This window comes from Dryobates pubescens, chromosome 4 (assembly GCF_014839835.1).
Source record: "Dryobates pubescens isolate bDryPub1 chromosome 4, bDryPub1.pri, whole genome shotgun sequence".
Taxonomy (NCBI): domain Eukaryota; kingdom Metazoa; phylum Chordata; class Aves; order Piciformes; family Picidae; genus Dryobates; species Dryobates pubescens.
This window is the reverse complement of record NC_071615.1, coordinates 31,233,888-31,251,533: the sequence shown is the minus strand read 5'-3', so window position 1 is coordinate 31,251,533 and position 17,646 is coordinate 31,233,888. Positions and strand designations below refer to the sequence as shown.

At 40.2% G+C, this 17,646-nt stretch overlaps 1 protein-coding gene across 1 annotated transcript in view; it reads right to left on the bottom strand.

The window, feature by feature from the left end:
• Nucleotides 1-17,646, bottom strand: part of ITGA9 (integrin subunit alpha 9) — a 209,771-nt gene that overhangs the window by 60,341 nt on the left and 131,784 nt on the right. Inside the window, exon 18 of the mRNA XM_009904757.2 lies at nt 14,215-14,365. Coding sequence (XP_009903059.2) covers nt 14,215-14,365 — 151 coding nt within the window. The remainder of the gene's footprint in view (nt 1-14,214; nt 14,366-17,646) is intronic.

Genomic DNA, 17,646 nt, shown 5'->3' with positions numbered 1-17,646 from the left:
ACATGTGGATTGGACTGAGGGAGGCACGGGGAAAGCTGTGTGTGGTGGTGGGATGCACTGCTTCCCTGAGGCCAGCTTTCCAGGTGGCAGCAGTGGCACCTGGGAAGACAATGGGGCCTCCTGTGAGCTGTGACTGTGCAACTCTATCTGGGGAAAAAATAAAATAAAATCCTACTACTGATGGTAGCTTTGAAGATGGACTGCAGTGGTCTGGAACAGGGGACCATGGCTTCAAAAAAACAATTGAAGGTCCAGGAAAAATTCTCATATGCATTTCAGGGAGTTTCTTCTGTCAGGGTGAAAATCTCATGAGGTTCATTCCGTGTTTTTGAAACATAGTTTACTTGGCAACTTCAAGCAAACACCCTGTGTTCCGAAAATCTTCTATGCGCGCTTCTCCACTCGCCAAGGCCAAGTATGTGATGGAATCACACATAAGGAGGAAAAAGATGCTCATGATGGAAAGAAATTAAGATGGCTTGACTCTTATTTAACATAACACCTCCACTGCCTGAGCTTCACAGGTTTCTTCTGTTGCAAATAATTTCCAAACACAGGTGGAATACAAGTAACAATGTGAATAATGTGAAGGACAAGCCAATGATGAATCAGCAGCAATACAACTATAGCATGAAAATTATTCTCAGCCATTACTTGCTATAGAAAATATTACAGACAGAGAGATACAGACTCACTAAGGATTTGCTCAACTAGATAATTGTCATGAAACTAGAATCTATCTAATCTCTGGAATGCAACAATTGGAGAATATTGGATATCCAATCAACTTATATAATAAAATAAAAAGATCTTGTGTATGTGTGCTGCAAAGGTCAGCTTCTAAAGTGTCACACAGACTGAAACTTTTCCTTCCCTTTTCAACACACAGATACTCCCTCAACAATCCAAATGAGCAAATGTGAATGTCACACATCATAAATTTTGCAGCTCCACAAACTGCTGTTTCACAGGCAAAGACCCTGGTCATCCCAGTGCTTACATGAGCAAACAAAACCACACACCCCAGTGCACTGACATACATGCAGCCAGATGTGCATCTAAAGATCCAGGGGATCAGAGCATTTGTGTCTGCATTTGGATAATGAATTGACCCTGTGATTCATTATCAGAAAAATCATCTTGAAAGGGAGTTGAGGAACCTCAACAGTTGTTTCTTCATAAAAAGAACTAAGTGGGGACAAAAAAAAGAGAAAGTTTTCTTTGGCATTTAGGAGAGATTTCCTGTCCTATTCCATGATCTCACTAGTAAATGCTGTAGACACACCCCACCCCCAGCCCAGTGAGCCTGGCTTCAAACATCTTGGATTTGTTGCTTATTATGTGAAAACAACTACTTCTATATAATTAATTAGAGCCTCCTGCCTCTTCCCTCTCCTGCCTGCATGGAACCTATTTATAGATTGTGAGCTCACCAATCCCAGTCGACACAGCAAATCTTGGAGTAATAAGGGAAAGAAAGAAAAAAAACCCTTTTCTATTTACTGGATATTCCCCACATTTTTGTTTTTCCTCTCTCTCATAAACATTTCTCTTAACTAGTGAAAAGCTAGTGCAGCAGATCTTTTAAAACACAGTCTTAAAAGATGAAGAAGCAGAAGAAATGTTGGGGTCAGGTCACACAAGTGATTAACCCCCTAAACAACTTTTAGAATCAGTCAAAGCAGCCGTTTTGTGATTTTGTTTTTCCCATTTTCAGGGGGCCTGCAGGCCTGGTGGTAAGGCTAATAAGGGAAAAGGGACATTTGGTATCACCCTGAGAAGTTTCACTTTCTTTGCTGCTATGCTAATTCTTGTTTTTAACAAACAAATTAAACTTACATCAGCTTTCACTGTTCTGCACAAGCTATATTTTTCTTTTCCCCAATTTCTGAAACTTGCTGAACTTAATTTCTTCAAGATATAGGAAATAATCCAGGGAACATCACCAAGGTCCACTGTCCCCATAGACATGGGGGGACATCTGTCCCTCATTCATTGTGAGATTGGCCACATATCAACTATGCTGCCTGGTCAGGCCTGACTATATGCCCCTTTTCCATATGTATTAATGTATGGCTGCATGTACTGCCAGCAGAGCAGAGCAGGAGCAGCTTGAAGGTCAGACTTCCACCTGGCCACATGACAGCACTCATCCACTGCAGCACCCTCAGGCATGACTGTGTTATTAATAACATAAGGAATGCTCTTTAAAATTGGGCACAGAGGGTTGTATGACTAAGTTACACAGCTTGTTACTTTGGATAAATTGACAGTGTCCTCCAAGCACACAATGGTAGCCTATTTCACAGCGGTGGATGACCCGTGTCCCCAGTGGTCAGTAACAGCTGGAGGCACCAGACTTTCCCTGTGATGTCTTTACTATAACTCATAAAAGTTTGAAATAGAGATGGGAAACTTATTCTTCCTTTTATATCCTTTCCACAGACAGTGGTACAAATGCATCACATAGGAAAACAGTTCTCAGCAGAGAAAATATGTATTTTTTGGAATCTGGCTCTTAATGACAAGTTTGCCTTTCTGAGTCCACCTCGGCCCCTCACAGCCCCAATTAGCATGTGAGAAGTGACATCATTATTGACACCATTGGTCTGGGAACTCATGCTGAGGCTCTGGCCCCTGCAGCTACCTTCATGCCCCAGGGAAGATGCATTAGCTCAGGTTTGGCACTCACACATCTTTTCTCAGTGCAGGGGGCTGCTGGTCCAGTTCAGGATAACTGCAGGCTTCTGAGGGCCCCTCTAACTCCACAACACAACCCAAATCAAATGTTTTTCCTGGGCCACAAATCTCAAGGTCCCTTTTCCCTCCCATCCCCACACACCTCCCATTAGGGAGGAACCACTTGAACTGCAAGGATGCCAGCAGCTGCCTTGACTGCAGGCACTAGAAATTCCCCAAAGCAAACATCCTGTCCTGTCATTTTCTGGGCATTTTGCTATCTGAGGCTTTGGTGGAGCATGTAAGGGGTTTAAAGTTTTGCCCAACCATTTTCTGCCAACACTCCTTGCTTTTAAAACTTGTCTTGGGCTGGGGGTTGCTTTGGGATGGGATCTGCCTACTTCCACAGAAGAATGGACCGGGAAGTGTTGGAGGAAATAATGCTGAACCACCAGTTCCGAAGTCAGTTCATTCATTTTCTACTAAAATAGCAACAGTGTTCAGCTAAACAAGAGTTCAGCTGAAATCCCGTGTTCTTTGTAGTAATTAAGCAAAAGTCATCTTGAGCAGGTTGTGGCAGAGAGTCCTGCTTGCATTTGGATCCCTTTCTGGTTTATGCCTCTTGAAAATCAACTTGTTCCTTTGTCCTCCCTCCCTTTAAAGGACACTAAGCAATGACAATGTACTTCTAACAAGACAACTTCATTTGAGGCTGTGATATGATCAGCAGTCTTTCAAAAGTAGAGTTGTTCACTGTATCAATTCCCCACTTTAGACAGCCAAAGAAAGCAAGAACAAAAAGCCTGCTTGCTTGTAGGATGGAGCAGTCACTGTAACTCTGCAACTAAAACTAAAAATGCAAAGAAGTGAAGCATCAAATTTAGACTTCAAGACAGTTTTTCAAGCCTGAATTACCCACTGATTAATTTAATGGAATTCATATCTATCACTACAAAGAAATTACTACCTTTCTACACCTGTAGGAATCCACGTATAATAATAAGCAAACAAAGGCATTACAGTGATCCTTTGTAATCCTCACTAAAAAATGAAGCTTGTAACTTCCAGTAAGACACAAGTGTCTTTCACATAACAAGTATATTCTATAGTAGAAAAATGCAATCATTGCTTGGAATAGAAAGAGAAAGAATTCCTTTCTTGGAACTCTGGCTAAAACAATAAACACACCCCTTTGCCCTTGCTCTTCTTTGCATGCAGCATTTCAAAATCACTGGGGAAAAAAGAAAGCAAGTAAGCAAGAAAAAAAAAAAAGCTAACATCAAGCTTCATTTGAGGTCTACTGCTCATACTATTTTCCAGCTGAGGCAGGCGGACAAAGTATATTAGTTTCAAACCAGGATTAACTCATTAATGCCACTCATGACCCATAACCTGCTCAGTTTGAGCTCCTCCTCCATAGGCAGCTCAGATGAGAAATGGGAGAAAAAATGTCATGATTGTACCAGAGCTGGTAAGATTTCACACAATGCCAGGTACCTTCATAGATAATTTGACCTCACAGGTATTTCCAAATTATATGTTGCTCCTATTGCTTTAAAGCTTAGCCCTTGTTTTCTTCATGGATCAAAGGGCCAACACAACTGGAAATACCAATCATTCAACTTTCAAAAGTTCTTGCTATTCCATTAATTCCACTGAAATGTTTATTTTGAAAAATAGCCTGTTCTGCCTGAGTTAGGGAAGGATTAGGGACATACAGAATCCCTGAGTTGATTCAGTGTTGTCAGAAGTATTTATAATTTTGGTCTATTCATGTTGTACAATATCTGGAGCAAATTCAGCTGCTTTCTTCCATGCACACACTCATACATTCAAACACACGTACACTGCCCCATTCGTTACCAAGGAAAAATCAGGTTTCTGAGGCCACAGTAATACATTTTAAAAGCAACCACAAAAGCTATTCCACAAAACATCTCTGACATAGTCAGCTAAATTCTGCAAATCCCAAAACATCTTTCCTCCATTAAACTTCAGAAACTTTGTCAGAGTCAATGTCTGTCAAGACACAATACAATTATCCAGAAAAATAAAATAAAGTTTAAAAAAAAAAAAAATCAGCCTTGAGTCAAAAGAAGAAAAGTCAGAAATTGGACACTGGCATGTTCCTATACTCTTCAAACCCTTATCTGTATATTTAAACTACATATACTGTTGTCATTTGTCAGCAGTGCACTGCATTTGATTACACCTTTATTTTTAAAAAAATAGTGCATGAACACACATTTTTATCTTTATTATTCCCTCATGATCTTTGCATAGAAATATTACAAGAAGCTTAATAACAGCAGTGCATGGTCAGGCATACAAGTGCTTTCCAATAACCCAGGGAAAAATTCCGGAGAAGGAAGCCACTGGGAGGAGAAAGGGCTCTGGGATGAGCCTTCCTTCATCTCACTTCACATGGAGATATATGTACGTATGTGCTCACACATACATGTATCTCACACTACATAGCACCAGTGACAGAAGGAGAGGAAACAGACTGAAATTATACCAGGGAGGTTTAGTTTGGATATTAGGAAAAGTTTCTCTACTGAAAGAGTGGCCAAGTATTGGAATGGGTTACCCAGGGAGGTGGTGGAGTTACCCAGGAGGTGTTCAAGAAATGTGTGGACATGGCACTGTGGGACATGCTTTAGTGGCCATGGATGTCTTAAGTTGAAGGTTGTACTTGATGATCTTAGAGGTCTTTTCTAATCAAAACAGTTCTGTGATTCTATGATTAGCAGAGGAATTGGTTTTTAATTATTGCAGATAACCCATAGGTTATAGGCATTATTATTCTACAATAACGAGAACATCTTCAAAATATACTTCTCTTAAAATTAAAAGCAGATTAAAAAGAAAAAAAAAGTGGCCAAATCCAAATGAAAGAACCAACAATTTCCCAATGGTAATTCTAAAAGTACAAATAATATATGCCTACATATACTGTAAGCCAAACTTCTGTGTGTAAGGTATCAATCATACTCCACATTGATGTATTCAGCTGCAACACAGCTATTTGCTCTTAGTGTTATAATGAAATACTTAAATTAATAATGAGTTCAGGAAATAAATTCAAATGTAATCAGCTACACATAGCTCAATGTAAAAGCAAAGGGGAACCCTCACAAATAATGGAAAAAAAAAAATAAAGGTAAGAAATTAAACTAAAACCCAACTGAATGAGTAAACACAATCAATAAAACCAAGCCCTATCCCTTCCTCCTCTTTCTTTCCTGTGGTGGTAATAAAAAATAATATTAAGGTAATAACAACAATGAATGTGGCACTAGACATTTCCCTGGAATTAATAAACCTTAGCTCAGTCTACAATCCCCAACAAACAAAGCTGAATCTGAAACCCCAAGAAATGCCTTTTGCAAACACACACAGGTTTAGGGGGTTTGGTCTTTCAGAAATTGAACTGCAAGGCACATCAGGACTTCACAGGAAAACCTGATGACATGATAAATGCTACAAAGCCTTGGGACACAGATGAAATGCAAAGGTATAATCCATTACCTACTGCATCTGGATATCGAAACAGGAAGAGGAGTTTTAATATATAACTTTTCCTTTTTTTAAAGCAAAAGCTTAGCAGGTCACTTATAAGGCTTTACTTTAAGAGGTGCCGCTCTACTTTATGGAGCAGCTTTTTTAGTGCACTTCTCCCTTTTCCCTCACTAAGTGCAGAGGGTTACAGCCAGAAGTCAGGCACAGGTTTCCTGGCCTGCTCCCAAAAGCAGGCTCTGAAAGCACTGCCAGCTGTGAATGCATCCTCTGCAGCCAGCCTGGGCGGGGGTTCCACTGAAATGGCCTGGAGAGGGGGTCCCCCACTAAACTCCAGAGCCTGAAACGGAGCCAATTGAAACATATCTCACTCCTCCCCCCACCTTGCTCAATGCCTCTGGTTTTGATGAAACACTACAGGAAGCTACCTCTCAAAAAAACCCACCAACCAACCAAACAAGCAAAAAAACAACCCACCAAACAAACCAAAAAACCAACCAACCAAAAACCCACAAAACAACAGATCTGGGGCCTGGAGGACTCCTTCAGAGCAGGAGTTAACATGCCTGTTTCTGCTACCAGGAACACAGAATGATGCCAGCTGAACCCAGGGCTCATACCTGACTGTTGCCTGCTCCAGGATAAGGGAGGCTGCCTCACCTAGTTTGTTAGAAGAAATCAAAGCTCTCCTGCAACTCTTCCACCATGGTTTTGAAGGAAGGTAAAGAGCAAAGAATGAACAAGCAAAGAGGAGAAGTAACAAAGGAAAGAAAAAGACTAAAATCCTCAGGGCTACCAGCATCCCAGAGGAAATCCAAATAACTAGGTGAAGGAGAGCAATTTGCCACCACATTCAATCACATGGCACTGGAACTAGAACATCCCACAGGACTAAGCAACATACATACATACATATATGGTACCTGTATATTATACATATAATGTAAATATATTTTACATTATGTGAAGTGTAAACATAAATATATTTGTTTACAGGTCTATTGGATTTGCCACTTGGGGTATCATTTATCTTCTGGCACCACCTTGAGCTGCCTGTCTTAAAAGTGACCAAAGAAAACTCCTGCAAGAATAGAATTGACCTTTCATACCAGAAACTTAATACACTAAGCTTCAAGTTACAACAAAAACAAACTCCCATTTCTTGCTGTAATGAAAGTCACTGAAAGGCGTGCAAATCAGTTCTTATTAAAGACTTTTGTAGAAGATGCCAAAGTTCAATTTTAAGCCACATCACAGGAACACAGGAAACGACCCTGTCCCACAGATTTCTCACCTCAAACACCAGCAAGTCTTTCTCCACTGAATGTAAGAGCAAAACACAACAATGAGGAGAGACACTGGCATACAGGCAAGTCGCTGGTGACATTTCCATAGGGACAACACAGCCTTTAAATAAGCATATCCAAGATTAAGTGTATTAAGCTTACTGTATTCAGGCTCTACACTGCAAAGGGTTTTCCCTTTCTCCTAGCAATGTGGTTTATCAGGATAACAGTCTAGATTGAGGTGTCTGAATCTCAGACACTGAGGGAGACGAATTCCTTTTCTAAAGACTTTTCACATGGCCAGCACAGATGCGACCACAGTAGCGGCTGTCAGTCTGCACAGCTCCTGAAGATGTGCAGGGGAAAGCAGCTTGGCCAGCAAGCTGTGGGCCATGCAGAGACTGAAGGGACTTGCCACACAGGAAGTCTTTCTTCAGTCCTTCAAAGAAGTCTCAGAATTTCAGTGCTTCAGATGTCCTTTTCCCTTCTCTACCTGGACAACAGGCAGGATCTCCATGGTGAGCCATAGTGATACACCACATAGCGTGGTACATCAGCAGGTAGGTTAGAATTCACTGTAAACAGTCGAGTCATGATGAGCTACTTCCAGGACAAATACTTTCAACATCACATAAACCAGAGCTCCACACCCACCTATCAGGGTGGTCACATATATTATTCCAGGACCATCATTTTCTTAAAAACAGAGATTTTTTTTTTTTTCTACTGCAATATAAAATTTTCACTCTGTCTAACCTCACTGGAAAGAAACAGACATATCATCAGAAGTTCTGTCTTCTTGAAACTAAAGTTCTGCTGCTTTCTGTGGAAACACTTGGGGTGAACCCCCCACTGCAGCTCATTGTTTTGCGGCAAGTAGCTTGAGATTGCAAAAACTTAGGGTTGTGTGGTTTTTGTTTTTGTTGTTTAAGCTAGTTGGAGTTAGGAGTTACCTGCATTTGTTTTTGCAAGGCCAGAGTCATTTAGGCTTTTGACATCTTAATACACTATCAACATGAAATTAGATTTCTAAGTGTTAAGCTGCTCCTGAAAACAGGATTTAACAATCAAACACACAAACAGGCTCTTCTAACAACACTGAGCAGAACAAGAGCTGAAGTCCTGAAAAATCACAGCTTCTGAATCATTTATGCTAACTGAGATTTTGACAAAATACTTTAGAGGTTTTCCTTCCATTAGTAAAGTTTGTTGAGAAAAGAGACTTCTTCCAGGCATACATGTTAAATCAGTAGAGGAGAAAAAAAGATTCTGATCGGTACTAAGAGCACAACTAATCCAACGCCCATTCCATGAATGTGGCGATCAAAAGTCTAGCTTTCAATTCCCACCTACTAAGAGCAGGGGCATACTACACAGCTCTAAAAGCCCCTAGCCTGGAAAAAGTGCTGCCCCTTACTTGTCATTAGTGAAGCATAAAAAACTGATGTATTCATTGAGCATTCACAGGAAAACTAAAATTAAACAATGAAGTCAGATAGCTTGAACTGTGCATATCTTTTCTTCCCTGTTAAGAAACTGGGCAGTTTTACAGCAGGGATGCAAAATGTTTTGGTGTTCTCTGGAGCCAGAATTAAGCATTAGATTTGCCAAAACAGAGAGGCAGAGTGTGGCAGTGTGATTACTGACACATTACTCACATTCCCAAGTCCTGGCTATAAAAGCTGTCCTGGCAAAAGGGATCAAATCCCCTCACATAAGTGATATATGACCTGGGCAATCTTCCAGACACACTTGTACCAGCACAAGGGGTCACAGCTTCCATGCAACTTGGCATCACTGCCCCTCTGACCCTCTGGCACAGTGGTTTACAGGAGCAAGTCCAACTTACTCCACACGAACTCATCTGGATTAAGTCAAACCACCAATTTAAAAGGTTTCTGCTAACCAGCTGGATGTGAATTGATACTGGTCATGTTAACTTGGATCCAAAGGGGCAGTAACTGCTGGAAAAAGAGACATAATGAATACCCAGGACCTGAATTTTCTTCCAGTGGCACAGCTGGATCCAAAAAAGGGCATGTCTTGGCTTTTGTGCTCCACCAGTATCCAGCCTCAGACAGCTTTAAGAGTCTTAGAAAATATGAGCAGTATAGGAAACCAGGCTAAGAGAATTTCCATTTGGAAAAACTTAAACTCTGCCTGTGTCTGCAGCTCTTCTGAGCAATCCCAGTCAAGAGACACTAGGATGCACTCTCAGAGTGAGGAAGAAAAAGTTCATATCCAAACTGTACAAGGTCCCTGCCAACCCAGAAAGAGATAGTACTGCATTCATCATTGGAAGAAAACCCCCAGAGCCTGTAAGCAGCATGGCTCTGATTATCAGCAAAATTCTCACTCCATACCAAAGTTTCAGGTACACAGGGGAAATGACTGCCTGGGGAAACCACAACCTTGGTGTTCACCCTGCCCTGGCCCAGCCCTGCTAACTTTACTCAGCTGTTGCTTGCAAAAGCTGCTGTGAGAAGCAGCATGAATGTTACACACAGCTGGCTTTCAATGCTGGGAGCCTGTCTGAAATTTAGCAACAATCCATGGCTGGAAATGATTGTCAGCAGCGGGATTTCCTGACTCGCTCCATAACCAGCACTGAAATGGGGTTAGCTAACAGATTGCTGCCTGCCCTTGAAGAGCAGTGAGAGATTAATGCTATACATATTAGGCTATTGCTGTTGGCTTACTATTCTTATGTTATATATGCTCTTTGGATACTATTGCTATAAAATCTCATGGCATAGCTGAGCTGCTTTAATAAAGATACATCTCTGTCCTACACTATTTGACTGCCACTGACAATGCTCTTTCTGCCACTGTACTGAAAATACAGCAGCTAACGAACAGTAAGTAAAGTGCCTATTGCTGACATATCTACTTGCATCAGAACATCACAGGTCAGGAGGCAATTCCAAGAGATGTAAAGTGGTGTAGATATTAGCACAAATAGATTTTTAGTCTTTTTCCAGACTCAGCACTCAGCAGCACTCTGCATTCTTCTATTGGAAACTGGTATCCCCTCTGTTAAGTAGACTTTTGAGATACTGAGATAGTATACTTCCTGAAGATTAATTATGATTATGGAACAAAAACAGAAAAGGGGATCAGGATTTGTCAGGAGAGGATGAGGTGTCTTTCTTTTTTCTTTTTTAAAGACAGCATAATTAAATCTTCTTGTGTTTCAAAAGGAACAGTTTTCTTAGTGGACGCTTTTTGAAATTCAATGCAGTGCAGTACTTCTATGTACCTGTAAAGCAACCTGTTCTCACAGAATGAGTGCTTAAAACTTTGCACAAGAGTCATACCAATATCTGACATTCACCAATCTCTCTCTCAAAAAAAAAAAAAAAAAGAGCCCAGCCCTGAAAGGACTTTTTTATTTTAGCTGAACCTTTTTTTCTCTTTAAATAAGCAATGTTAGTTGTAATTTGTTTCTAGAATCTCATCTCAAATAGTTTAGCCTCATCAAATCTAGATGCTGAAAGATAAGGGTCATAACAAGAGTTGTCATGCCCAGTAAGAGTAACTGGCATAATTGTAGGGTAGAAAATGTAAACATACAATAAAAGAATATGCACAACAAGCTACTAGAGATAAAATCCACAGCTGTTTCCTAAGTCTTCAGGAAGTTCACCAGTGGAGAAATCTGGCATTTTGTAGTTACACTCTCATTTCCCCAGAGAACTCCCCCTGTGGGAGGGTGAAGGGATACTCTGATACCTTGGTGAAGACAGCACCTTCAAAGGTGCTTCACCAGTGGTGGTGAGTTAAAAGCACTACAGGGAGCACAGACAGGAATGAGAACTCATCTTCTGTCATTTCCTTTGCCTCTGAAGAGAAAACCTGTCAGGAAATACAGAAAGAAAATACTGGGCTTTGGCCATGGAAACAGGGAGGACTGGCTGCAGCACAACAGGAAAATCATACAGTAGAACTGGTGGAGACTCCTAAATACCAGTCAGTGAGCACTTTTTTACCTTACAGAGATGCAGAAAAGCCTTGCCAGGTATCAGAATCATAGAATACCAGGTGGAATGGACTTCAAGGATCATCTGGTCCAACCTTTCTTGGCAAAAGCACAGTCCAGAGTGTTGGGGAACCCACCACTTCCCCAGGGAGATTATTCCAACAGCTGACTATCCTCCAGATAGTATCTCTATCCAATATGCCACATGAAACCACACACATAGAATCACAGAATCTTAGTGTCCAGAAAGGTCAGAAGGTCTAGCTCCACTCAGATCCTTCAAGGAACACTACCATGACCATCCATGACCATTCCCAACACATAACGTGCCATTTTGTCTCAACGACTCTGTTGCAAAAAACCCAACACTAAACTTTTTCACTGTCTGCACTAAATCTGCTAGAACTGTCCCCAGCGGTGACACAGGGAAAACACACAGATGACTCAACATGAAAGGACTCCAAACTGGTTACAAAAGCCCACCATGGAATCACTGTTCTCAGAATCACCTTGTAGTTCAGGCAACCCACATGGAAGAGACAGTTCTCTTCCATTAGAGCATTATTCATTAAAAGGTAGCTGCTGCTAAAAGTTTGCCACAACAAGAAGCTCTTTGGATTCCAAAATTCCTCCACTAGAAATCTTAGGAGTCATCATTTTCATTCTGGCTTTACATTCTGGATTTTTGCCTAGGTAATGTTTAACCAGGAATATAATCTATTTAAAGTATATATTCACAATACATGTTATGCATAGATGCCAAGGGATGGAAGTAGGCTATGAAACATGGAGGCTGTGATACTTTAAAAAAAGAAAAAAATCACTGTTGAAAGAGCTTAAGGATAACATAACACTGTAAATGAGGCTATGAGGTCATAATCCAATTTCCCAAATGGACAAATGGTGATATATTAGTTTTTCTAAAAGTAAAAGTTGACTGAGAGGAAGTAAAACAGCCCAGCACAAATTGGGCATTCAAAACTGTTACTAAAATAATTATTCAGGGGGGGAAAAAGGACAAAAACAAACAAACAAAAAACCCCAACAAAACAAACAAACAAACAACAACCCAAACCCTACCAAATCAATTATATGAATAGCAGGAATAAAAGCAGATTCTACCCTGATCCTGTATGCAAGACTTGAAAAAGAAGTCTATGTAATTATTTGATGTGTCCTGCATTTTACTCTTTTAAAAAAGAAATGCCAGTTTCTATTAGCAAAAGACACACTGAGTAGTGAGATAACCCTAAAACAATGTCATCTCCTTCCAGAAACTGCTCCTTCTAGGCAGCACTCAGGACAGATGTTTCAAGCTTGCTATAGACCCAGGCTCAAGGTAAAATACCAAGGGAAACAGCACATCATCTTCATCTTGTTCCCTCACAGTGCTGGCCAAGAAAAATAGCTTAGGCAACTGGCGTTCCAGTTAATCCATGTGTGTAAAATATTCAACATGCAAGCATAGAAGGAAAAAACCCACAGCAACCTTTTAAAAGAACATGCTTCAAGTTATTTCTTTTCCAGTGCAAAGGAATGGAAACCCTCCCACTGACTCCAACAGGAGCCAGGCCAGACTTTGAATGTCTTCACATAAAACTTCCATTAAGGAGAAATTGTGTATTGGCACAAGGCATTTCTATTTTATCCCCTCCTTTTTTCCTCTTGATAAACTACACAGTTGCAGCACATAATATATGGGGGGGAAAAAAAGCTTCTGATTCAAGGACAACTTTCTGAGAATTGCAACTGTATTAAACATAATAATCAAAACTGAACACCAAGAGAAGTAACATGTAGAAGAAATTTTCATATTTTGGTTTATTATGTAATAAATTCATTTAAGAGGTTTATAATAACCAAAGTCTTATAAATCATGTCAGATAATGGCAAAATGTCACTGGTTCAGTGGACTGAGTTCATACTTTGCAATAGTTCTACTACTGGTTTCAGAATTGCTCTTATGGCTTACACAGCAAACGAAAGCTCCAGCACGGAGATGAATGACTGTGAAAACCAGCAAAAGACAGAGAGACTGTTGTTAAGGCTGTACAGGTCCCATTTTGCATCATTATTTTCACCTAACTCAGATTCAGACAGCTTTCATACCACCAGGTTGAAAAAAGTTTTGTATTTCAACAACTTTCTAAATTAACTCATACTAATGAAAACATCCAAAAATTTCAACCTAAATGTAATGAGAATAAAGCTCAAAATACTCACCTAACTCCATGCAGTTGAAATTAAAAGCACTTTTGAGCTTTTAGATCTAGCGAAGTGCCCTGGCCACAACCCAAACTTTCACCAGGACATGTGCAAAGGACATGGATCTTAGTTTCAACACAGAGAAAATCTAGGAGGCCAGGTCAGGACATGACCAGGACAGCTGAATGCAGTGTGTCATTACTCAAACTAGAGGCACTCTGTGTATTTCATCACCATTCAGTACCCTAATCAGCTTTCAAACCTGTCTCACTCTGGCTCTTACTGTCTTAGTAATTCAATCAAGGACTTTTTTGTGCACCTCAAATAACAGTGCTGTGTCATCTACAGAAACACAAAAGGTGTCATTTACACAGATCAAACCTGAAAAATAAAATCTCAGTAAAGAGCCTGGAAGAAATTCAAGCCCAGCATAACCAGAAATAACTTCCAACTGTCTCAGCAGGCCACCCCCTGTCCCTACATATCTTTCATTTAAATTGCCTTAAATTCAAGAGCTTTGCTTACAGCAAGATTGACCTCTCTTACCTTTTGCCACATTTTGATGAAGAAGAGCTCCCTCGAAAAATTGAAGAATACATTGGTGTCGTAGGCGTCATCCCCAATGTTAGAGATGGAAATGTTAAGTGAGATGTTCCTCACCGCTCCCAGGGCCAGGTAGGAAGTTGTGTCATCAACACTGTAGGCAGAAACAGTTACACTAGTTTAACTCGGGGCACCTTTCACACTCCAGACCTTCTTTCTGCCTGCCATGGAAATGTCACAACTCAACTGTTTAAAAGCTCAGTAGCTGGTAACACAGGAACGTGCTGTACAGTCAGTGCACAGTGTGAGGGGTTGTACTGGGAATAAATAGCCTCTGAGACCTGGTTCTGGCACTTTTGTGACTGTAAGGAAACCCCATAATACTCATGAGAAACTATGTCGCTTATTGCTGATTTGGTTTTAGTGAGACACTAAGCTTTCTAAACATTATTCTCGTAGTCACCTATAGGTGTAAATAAATATTTGCAAAGATAGATACAGCACAGATTGCAAAACTAGTTTGAGAGGTTCCAGTTTGCTGCTTGCTATATACCAAATAAATGGCACAATGACATGACAGCACTTAGAAACATTTAATCTTCTGGGTCCAAATTCAACATTTACTGTTGAAAAGGTGAAAAATTACAAAGATGCTAAACATTCTGCTGGAGTTTTCTAGTAATCAGAAGTCTACATTTGGAAGCAAAGAAATAAACCAACCATTTATTATTGCAAATTATTTCTCATGAACTTGATGATCTCACTTCTTCCAATCACTTCAAGATTTATCAGAGCCATTAACAAAATCTGAAGTATTGCTTCAACAAGCAAAAGAACATTACAAGATATTAATCTTATGCAGGGTTGCATATGCAAAGCATGCTACAGAATCCTCTTTGAATTGGTAGCAGCAGCACTTTGAGGTTTAAAGCCAAGACAATCAAGATTGGCCTCCCTCCTACTCAATAATAAAAAATACTCAGCATTAAACCTAACTTAACACTAAACCCACAAAAAATGTCAAAATAAACACCGCTGGATTGTGTTACTACTTTTTAAAGCTATCGTTCCTCTGTTAATAGTACATCATAACAAAATGATCACAGAATAATAAAATGGCTTTGGTTGAAAGGAATCTTAGAGATCATCTACTCCAAATTCCCTGCCATTGGCAAGTGGTTTGTGACAACATTTTGCTCAGCAGAGAAAGAAAACCCATTTTCTAAGAGAACATTGTAGTTACTCCTACACAAAATTCACACACCAATAAACTTTGCAAAACCAGTTCTTCCTATGAAATTCTGTAGGATATTGTGCTGCATGTCTCATTTTAAGAGAGCAGCTTTCTGAGTCATTAAATCTCTGTACATCTGGAATGAATTAGGTTCACTTGCAGTGAGAAGAGGATTAGGAAACTCCCTGTTTGCAGGGGAGCTCCCAGGCACTGTTTGCAAGAGTAACGTCACAGGGCACAGACAGCCTGCTGTGGTGCTGGAGCAGCTCTGGTGCCAACCCAGTGCCATCCTACTCCAGCACCTGCTGCATAGGAAACAGCTGAGCTGCCAGGCAAAATATGACATCTAAAGGACTACTTGTCACCCACTAGAAACAAGAAAAACTGAAGTCACCTCCTCATCTGAACAAAGTATGTCGAATCATTTAAGAAACATATTCAAGTAATGGCTTTCAGTTTGTTTTGCTGGATGCGAACTGCAAGGCTGCCAATATTCTCACCGCAGACCTCCTTAACCTTGTTCACATCAAGAAGGAAAGGCTAAAAGTAAAACCAGACTCAAAACAAAAGTGAACAAAACATAAACATAAACAAAAAAAAAAACAACCAAACAAAAACCCCAAAACAAATCAAACCAACCAACAAAACAAAAGTGAAAAAAGGTGAAAAAATATCAAGATATAATCACTTAATCAGACAGAACACCACCATCTCAATACATAAGACACTACATACAAACAGTGAACCAAAAGAAGTTCTGGATAGACTGTAGACATATGTATACAGTAAATACAAGCAACCACATTTGTACAGGCATGTAAAGGATGTCAATATCTCAATGTCTGCATGGAAAATGAAGGAAATCTGACCTTCAGAAAGAAATACCTGCAGCTTTCATTTACATGACCCACACTGGGAGGTTAATAATCAGTCCTGAAAATCAGGCTTCAAGACTTTTGAATTCACTGTCTGTGGTACCATACATCAAATGCAAGTGGAACACATATTTAATGTGTTCCTCCTCCTAACAGACTAAAGAAACTAAATTCCAGGATAAAACAAGCATCATCTCTTTTGCATGCTTTGTTAATGTCTGCACTATGATCAGCAAGGGAAGAAAGACCAGCTGGGAAAGGCAAACTGAAAAGGTCTGCAATTTTCATTTCCCCACTCCTCACAAGGCTCGTGTTTTCAATAACATGGGTCAGGGGAGACATAATCTGCATTCCAAAAGGTACTTAGGGACATATTTCTCTATTTCCTGCACTAGAGAGAATTTTTAAAGAAGCATTTAGCACTTCCTCTCAGCCTGTGCAGATCATACACAGGGCAAGGAACATGATGGGGTCACACTTACACTGTTAGCCTGGGTCACCAACTTTTCCTTTTATATTAGGAGCCGTTCTTTCCTTACAACAAATCAGCACCTACATGGATAAATCATCACCACTACTCCATGGACAGTGAAAGTTACTGCTGGGGTCACTTAGATGGCAGGTGAATAAAAGTGCTTCAAACCACTAAAATCCAATCTGTCCTTTACCTCTATCAGATTAAAGTGCCACTTTCTTTTAAATCAGTAACAGGTGTAAATGAGTCAACAACATTGGCTCTGTGAAAGATCAAACAGATTTCTACCTTCACCAATGAGGGCTGCAATTGGTTTTCACAGTTACTATGATACTTGAATAATAATTTTGTCTCTACAGACTTTACATCAACTCTGAGAATATTTCTCATGTTGAGTTTCTATCACAGGTTCCAGGGTCAGGTGAACTTTAGGAGCAGTTTTGCAAATACTTAAACCTTAAGGGACAATGAAAATCTGAAACCCCCAGCTGATCTTCTGGGAATTCATTTGATGTCTCAATGTAAAACAGAGAGGTATCAGCCCCATAAACAAATCCAAACAAACCCAAATTTTAAACAACCCTACAAGGAGCAAAGCTACTGGATTTTACACCACTTGGTTATACTGTCTTGCCATCTCATGTGCATTCAATGTCAAATCTTTCTGCAAAGGTCACAGCCAATTTAGACTAAGGACTTGGCCAAACAAGATACTATGACTTATTCTGCATTGTTGAAATGCTGCCTCCCACTGAAGCTTCTGCTAGCAAAGGCACAGAGAAACCTGATGCAGCTGATGACCACAGCCTATCTGAGATGCACTTAAGCCAGTTGTAGTAAAGTAGCTCTGA